Source organism: Grampus griseus (assembly GCF_964374135.1).
Source record: "Grampus griseus genome assembly, chromosome: 6".
Taxonomy (NCBI): Eukaryota; Metazoa; Chordata; class Mammalia; order Artiodactyla; family Delphinidae; genus Grampus; species Grampus griseus.
Genome location: NC_139000.1, coordinates 8,168,782 through 8,176,369, shown reverse-complemented (window position 1 = coordinate 8,176,369; position 7,588 = coordinate 8,168,782). Strand labels below are relative to the sequence as shown.

The window sequence follows — 7,588 nt, the reverse complement described above, 5'->3', positions numbered from 1 at the left end:
GTCCACTGCTTGTCAAATAACCCTTTATTATTTTTCTTTGCAGTTCTTAACTCTGTGGAAAAGAAAAAAAAAAAACCCTCTCAGTAATAGGACAAAAAAACCTTATCTCCCAACCCCACTATTGAGCACTTATAGAATTTTCCACCTTTTCCCCAAGGATACATTAGCTTCCCCTCCAGTTTTCACCCTAATTTTAAGCAAATCAATGCATAAGTCACTTACAGCTGGACATTCCACTGCACCACTGTTGATGTCATCTATGATGTCGTGAGGGTGGCGGCCATCAACATTGCAGCCCACAGACTGGGCGGTCCCCAGGATCTCTTTAATGGTTCCTATAATTAAGAAAAGGTAGAATCAGAGGGCCTGTCGTCCCTCACAATCCTCAGATACCAGTGGGGAAATACAGGCAAGGAGAGGAAAAACTTTTATGGAATACAGGAATAATCATCACTGCTGCCCTAATCCAAAATTCATAGCTCCATATATTTAAAAGCTCTGAATGCAAAAATGTCCACAGGTCCTATGATACCCAGATTCTTTCAAACCCAGAAAGACACCACACCCCAATTTCAGGTCTTACAGAATAAAGTCCCCTCTAAGTGGGAAAATGCCACTAAGTGAATACATTCTGCGTGACAATTAAGGTGGCCTTTGTTCTTACCAGAGAGTTCTCTAGCTAAAGATCGATGCCGCATCTGTCGGGCAATGCTGACAATCTCATCAAAAGTGATGTTTCCACTGTGCTTAACTGCAGACAATAAACAGCAAAAGCTTTTTACCACCTCAGGCCAGAGCAGAGCAGACCAGTCAGTCCTCCCTCATCCATTTCTAACCTGTTCCCATGCTTTCGGCACAGAGTCATCCACATGAAGAACAACCCTGTTTCCTAAGCTGGGGTTTAGTATCAGCTCACCACTGGATTGCACCAGCCAACAGAAAACTGGTCAGGTGCAGTGGCGGGTGGCTAGGGACAAAGTCAAGTCTTTGCTAACCTTAAGTGGAAGGGACTGTTTTGAAGAGGAGAAAAAACATGCTGAAGTGACTGAGGTTGATTAAAGCTGTCCATAGGGTCTGTCATCCAGCTAAGAAGCTGCTCTTTCTTGATTACTGGTTATCGTAAGTTTCTTCACCCTGCCTGAACATGTCCCTCCTGCAAGCATTGAGTGGGATCTGTTCCACATCAGGGATTGGGGAGAGCCACATGGCACTTCTTGGCAGTGCCTAGCTCTGTAACAGCTTAACAAATACCTGTGCCATCCCTAGGTTTCATTAAAGGGAGCACGTGCAGCTGTGTATCAAACACTGGGCACACAATACCACTCACATACTACCAGGGAAAAAGCCACTCACTGTTTTTCTGCTTCTTTCTGTCTCTTGGCGGTTCCTTGAGGGCTTTGATGATCAGGGCAGAGGCAGAAGGTACCACCTCAATCTGCAGAAGAGATTCTCAATGGGAATAATATACCCTACCCCACCCTCCAATGAGAACAACTAATACTACCATGCACCTTGGCTCTCAGAATCCATGGGGCCAGATGCCACATTTACTGTACATTCAGGTTAATTTTCCAACCTGAAACACGTCCTACCCCAGCAAACATAAGTGATTTACCCAGTGTCTCAAAAGTGAGAAGAGTTAATATCTGACCCATGCTCTCAAAAGCCTTCCCCACAGATAAAATTGCTCTTACCTCACCACTGGTGGCAGGTGACCATGTCAGCAAAAAACCTTCCTCCCAGCAATCCCTACCTCTGCCCTCCCTCAAACCAAGTACCTGGGCCTGTCGGTTCTGTATGGTCAGTTTCACTGTAATCCTCAGACCCTTCCAATCACCAGTTGCCTTGGCGATGTCATCACCAACTTTTTTTGGAGACTGCAGAAATAAAAGGTATATGATCACACCAGGCCCCACATGGAAGCAGTCTGGAAATCTGCCCGGTCCTCCTCACTTGGCAGCACAAGCAAGCTGTTTGAAACACGTTTAACTTTGCCTGCCCAATCGAGGCACGGCTATCACCATACTAAACTGGAAAACTGAGGCTGCAGGTTTAGTTGGTCCAGGGCTGTAAACTGGAGGTTCAAGGCCACAATGGGACCAGGGCCCTTATCTACCTACCCTTTCCTAAGGACCTATGTGGTAATTTTCAACTCTCTTATATCTGAATCACCGGGGGTCTCTTTAAAGACACCAGGTCCTTGTGTCTGACCAACCCTAGTCAGTCTGTGGGGATGAGGTCTGGGCATTTGCCCCTTTACAATTCCCTAAACAGGAGAGATGTCCAGTGAGTGCCAGCTGAGCTAAGGGACAAGGAAGAGTAATGATGACACTGCTTAAGCAAAACCATGGTGGGAGAGCTTTTCAGACAGGAGACCACTGCTCAAGGAATAAAGGCCTGATTATATTCATGAAAAAGGAAGTTCAGTAAAGAGTATAAAATGGAGGAAAAAGCAGGTAAATAAGTCTGATCCTAGGTAAAGCTAATCATATTAACCAGTAGGTTCAGAGCAGAGCTGTTTATACAAGCTACTGTAACATTCACCGAGATCTTCATGTCACACCCCATTTTATCTTCCCAGCAGCCATATGCCCATCTCCCTAGGAAACAGGCCAAGTAGGCAATGCAGTGTCACTAAGCCACTCTTGACTTCAAAAACCTCTATCCCGTCTCTCCGGGACACAAAGAGCAGCAGCTAAGAGGCACTGGAAAGTTACAGGTTCAAGGTACCAGGTTCCATCTTTACCTACAACCTTTCTGTGACGGCTAGTGCCAGTTCAGGCCTAGCTGGGGATGGCAATCGCTCACTGTCAGGGGCACCTCAGACAGACTCGTGTTTGCACAAGCCAGAGTCGAACTCTGCTCTCCGCAGACAAAAAGCGCCCCTCCACAAGAATGACTTACCAGACCCAGGGGGCCGATCTTGGGGGCCAGGGCAGACGTGGCACCGACTTCCCCACCGGTGCACCTCAGGTACACTGGGAGAAAGAAAGGATCAGTGCCTCCGCAAGGGGAGCCCCCAAGTCACAGCCCTCCCAACGCATCTTTCCGGGCCTGGCCACACCACCTTCTGCCTCTTTTCAAAACAGCCCCAAGAGGGCTTCCCTGGTGGCGCAGTGGTTGAGAGTCCGCCTGCCGATGCAAGGGACATGGGTTCGTGCCCCGGTCCGGGAAGATCCCACATGCCGCAGAGCGGCTGGGCCCGTGAGTCATGGCTGCCGAGCCTGCGCGTCTGGAGCCTGTTCTCCGCAACGAGAGAGGCCACAACGGTGGGAGGCCCGCGTACGGCAAAAAAAAAAAAAAAAAAAAATTAAAAAAAAAAAAACACACAGCCCCAAGAACCTCGGGGGGAGCGAGGCAGGACACCCCTCCCCGCAAGGCGTGGACCGCTCCAAGCGCCACGTGGGACAGCGGCCTTCCGCTTGGCTACCGCTGCAGAGGCCCACACCGCACCGGTGTGGAGGAAGCCCCGGACGCCGACCAACGCAGCCTAGGGTGACGTGCCCGGAGACAAACCTTACCCTAAGGGTGGGGGCTGCAAAGCCGCCACAGGTCGTCCGGTCCTGCCCCCCCATCTACACGTGGGGAAGCTGAGGCCCAGAAAGCGGGTCGGCCAGGACCACACAGCGCCCCGAACGCAGCACCAGAGGGCCAGCCTCTAGGGAGCAGCGGCTCTAAAACCCGCCGTGGGAAAGGCAATTGCGGCGGAGGCCGCAAGCCGGACGGAACGCGGGGAGGGATGCGCCATCCCGAAGCCCCGGCCACATCTAAAGCACGCACCGACTTTGATCTCGTTGGGGTCGAACTTAGGCGGCATGGTGGAGGCGGCTGGTGTCGGATGAACCCGGATTCGGGACGACCGAAGAAAGTTGCACCTTAGCCTCCTACGAGCCGAAAACCGAAAGACCGGAAAATGGGACACTTGCGCCGGTTAAAGTCCTGAAAGCGCGGCTCTCGCGAGAACTGCCGTCTCCGCCCCATCTTGCAGCGACGCCCTTGGTGCCATATTGCTTGTGGGCAGGCACCTAAGGCTGAAGGCTGGAGAAGGAGGCACCGCGGTGAGCTGCAGCTAGGGGTTCTGAAGCGGGGTTCGGGGCAGTTCTCCCGGGGGAGGCAGACAACAGAGCGCTGCTCCCGAGATCTCAGGCTCCGTTGCTGCCCATTCTCCCTGAGGGTCACGCCATAGTCCCTGTCACTCTATCCCAGAACCCCGCCCCTCTCCTGCGGTTCCGCACCAGCGTTCCGAGACCCCACGGCCACGGCAATCCCCTACCCCCTTCTAATTCCCTCGTGATGTGGGCATTTTAGCTATTAAAACAATTTTATTAGAGTCTAAATCCGGTCCAACTCTTAATTCTAAGATTCTGCGGTCTTCGGTCTCAGACTTCGTCATCCTGGTCTGCATGACTTTCGGAGATTCTGAGTTTTGGTCCCCAGTTCCTGCGTTTGGAGGAGAGCAGACTGTGGCTCCGCCGGGCCCGTGCCGGGTGGTCTGTCACCCGGCGTCCATGACCAAGACCTGCGAGTGATCGGCCTGCCTTGAGGTCCACCAGAGGGAACGAACGTCGGAGACCTGTGTATCCGCAAAGCAAGGTTGGGCACTGCCCACCCCAGCCAGGGGAGGAGGGTGTGGCTCTTCCTATCTGGGCTGGACGTCGGGGGAGGGGATGGATGAGGCGTGGACATCCGGGAGCAGGTCGGGAAGAGCTGATCTTCTAGGAGGAATGGAGGAGAGGTGGCCGTTGGGGAGGAGGTGAGGGAAAGTTAGTCATTGAGGAGCAGGCGGATAAGAGCTGGTCATCAGGGAGAGATGGGGAGGGCTGTTTTTAGATCATTCCCCATCCCTGCAGACAGGTGGGGTGACAAGAGGAGCCTGAGCCAGCTTTGCAGGCTTGGCCAGCTCCCCAGACAGCCTTCACCTCTATAGGCAGGGACCTGTGATCTCTACGCCACCCCTTGAGGAATGGGTGTGTGTCTTCTTCAACTGCATCTTCTCCCTGGCCCCTTTCTCCCTAGATCCTTCAGCTGTAGTAGGCCCTGAATAAATGTTTGTTAGATGTGTGGTGCTACGTGGTTAACATTTATTGGGCACTCATCGTGTGCCAGGTACTGTGCTATGGGCTTTGCAAATATGGAAATCACTGGATCCAAATAGAACCAGGTGTTGGTAACATTACTCACACTTTACAGATGAGGAGACTGAGGCTCAGAGAGGTGAACCAAGGGGACACGGTTGATGGGTGACAGATCTGGGATTCAAAACCAGTTAAACAAAGAAAAAACAAAAAAAGAAAAAAAATTCTATTTCATCCCAAAGCCCATGCTGTTAACCATAAGCTTCCCTGTATGGTTACTTCCTGGACCATCGCTGTCCCATATCAAATCTGGTATTTTCTGGTACCAGGCAGGCAGTGAGCACCTGGCTTCTGAGTTCAGGACGGTATACTTAATGTGTGCTAAGTTACTGAAGCACCACGGAGTTGGGCAGACACCACAGGATCGGGACTTGAAAGAGCAGAGTTCCAGGCTGGTTTTGCTGCGATCCAGGCTGTATGACCCGATCGCTGAACTTGATGAGCATCCGTTTTGTTACTAGAAAGAGGGCTGTGGTGAGAATCAAATGGAATAATAACTGTGAGAGTGGCAAGATGCCTGAGGATTGCTGTTGAGCTTTTATTTAGCTCCAAAATCTCTTTGGTCATGATGTAGTTGAGTTCCCCAGCGTCAAGGTCAGGGCTGGCTAAAGCCATGCAGTGTTTGGTTTGCTGATGCCACTCTGATAGTCTTTCAGGGCCTACAAGGGATTCATCAGCCAAGTCTGTTAGAGTCCTCAAGGAGCATCCTTGGGAAGGACCTGAGGAAACTTCTCCAAGTCAACCCCCTTGTCTAACGTGGAGGAGAGATGGGGGCCCAGAATGGGGAAAGGGTATGCCAGGGTCTCACAGTGGGTCAGGGGCAAATGTGGGCTCAAACCCAGGTCATCTGGCTTGCTGTTGCGCTCTTTCCACATACTGCTGCTTATTTTTAGTCAACAAAGAACAGAGTGTTGAGCACCTGCTGTGCCAGGCTCAAGGCATGGACTGATGGTCAAGATGGACACAGCCCCTGCCCACAAGGAACTTACAGTCCCGCAGATCAGCTACATGCTCTGTGTTACTGTGCTACCTGTCCTGGGTGTTGGGGACCTGTGACAGAGTCCCCAGGCCCTAACTTCTCTCCTGTGCCCTAGTGTTGTGAAGATCGCTCTAGGAAAAAGGAAGGATGCCACTCTTCTTCCGGAAGCGGAAACCCAGTGAGGAGGCTCGGAAACGGCTGGAGTACCAGATGTGTCTGGTGAGGGAAAATGGATTTCCTCTGAGCCCATCCCCATCACCACCTCTGCCCCATGCAACAGGGCTCCACACTGCAGTTGCGCTCCATAAGCCGATCACACTTCTCATTACTCGCTCACGCTCTTCCCTGCTGGACCTCAAGCCCCATTAAAGCAGAGATCATTGGTCCACCTTCAAAATGGACTCGTTGAACCGGATGGTGTCTGTGATCTCTTGAAGCCCCTTAATCCTATGTCTCTTTGCCTGATTTGTCCACTCTGGAAGGATGGACCCTCTTTTTTTAACTGTTTTTATCCCTAGGCAAAAGAAGCTGGGGCAGATGACATTCTTGACATCTCTAAATGTGAGCTCTCAGAGGTAAACTGGGGTGGTGGTTTGCCTGTGAATTTTTGTCTGCCCTTCTTTCTTAGATCACGTGTCCCTAGGAAAGCTAGATGTGGACTGAGGCTTTTAAAAGGCCAGAAGCTGCTGTCAAGAGGTGTTTCCTTAGGTTTTGTTCTTGTCCGAGAGAATTGAGATGATCTTCTGGCTTCAGCATAGTCTTTAAGAGTCACAGAGTCTAGAAAATGTACTCATGGATTCCTAGGGCGCTGGGAGAGCCTGGGATTCTCTGCCAAGCACCAGAGATCTTTCTTTTGCCTCTCATAGCGTTCCTGTTGGGGGTGAGGTGGGTGGGTGGGCAGGTAGTCACCCGATAGCTGATTGGAAGGGAGGGCTGACCACCCGAGCAGCGTTCCTCCCAGCTTTCCCCAGGCTTAGACTTATTCACCTCCTGCCCCATCTCTCCCCAACGCGTGTGCCACTCAGAACACAAGTTAAAAACTGGCAGGAGGGGAGGCACTGATCCTTCTTTATCTTATCTTAGATTCCATTTGGGGCTTTTGCAACATGCAAAGTTCTGCAGAAGAAGGTGAGACAGATCTTCATTTTCAGAGAATTATTTATTGCTTGTTTGCTTGTTCGAAATCAGGTGGGAATTCTAGGAGTTGTCTTCCTTGCACAGATATCCCCCTTCTCTCTGAATCGCACCCTTTCAGTCTGCAGCAGGTGTGTTCACAGGAGAGCAGGCTTTGGCATCAGGCAGCCCTGGCTTTGTAGTCCTGGCTTTGCCCCTCCTGAATTGGGCAACTTCCTTAGGCTCTTACATCTCAGTTTCTTCATCTGAGAAGACATCTGAAATGAAGACATTCGTAGTTCTACTCTCGCAGAGCTTTTATTAGAATTACAAGTGAGGTATGTAGGCAGGTAGAAAGAGA

General features: G+C 51.2%; 2 protein-coding genes across 2 annotated transcripts in view; one reads left to right on the top strand and one right to left on the bottom strand.

Annotated features, from left to right (window-relative positions):
* Window positions 1–9: 9 nt before the first annotated feature.
* On the bottom strand, window positions 10–3,931 carry RPL12 (ribosomal protein L12). The gene is made up of 7 exons (XM_082657180.1): window positions 3,781–3,931; window positions 2,905–2,978; window positions 1,779–1,877; window positions 1,354–1,435; window positions 665–751; window positions 223–335; window positions 10–52 (listed from the first exon to the last, which is right to left on the bottom strand). Exons 1-7 carry the CDS (start codon window positions 3,815–3,817, stop codon window positions 47–49), a joined length of 498 nt encoding a protein of 165 aa, XP_082513306.1. The 5' UTR covers window positions 3,818–3,931; the 3' UTR covers window positions 10–46.
* Window positions 3,932–4,020: 89 nt separating this feature from the next.
* The window catches only part of LRSAM1 (leucine rich repeat and sterile alpha motif containing 1), a 46,450-nt gene continuing 42,882 nt past the window's right edge, over window positions 4,021–7,588 (top strand). The window contains exons 1-5 of the mRNA XM_082655717.1: window positions 4,021–4,058; window positions 4,362–4,593; window positions 6,230–6,333; window positions 6,633–6,689; window positions 7,198–7,242. Of these exons, the coding sequence (XP_082511843.1) occupies window positions 6,262–6,333; window positions 6,633–6,689; window positions 7,198–7,242 (174 nt within the window). The 5' untranslated portion in view covers window positions 4,021–4,058; window positions 4,362–4,593; window positions 6,230–6,261. The remainder of the gene's footprint in view (window positions 4,059–4,361; window positions 4,594–6,229; window positions 6,334–6,632; window positions 6,690–7,197; window positions 7,243–7,588) is intronic.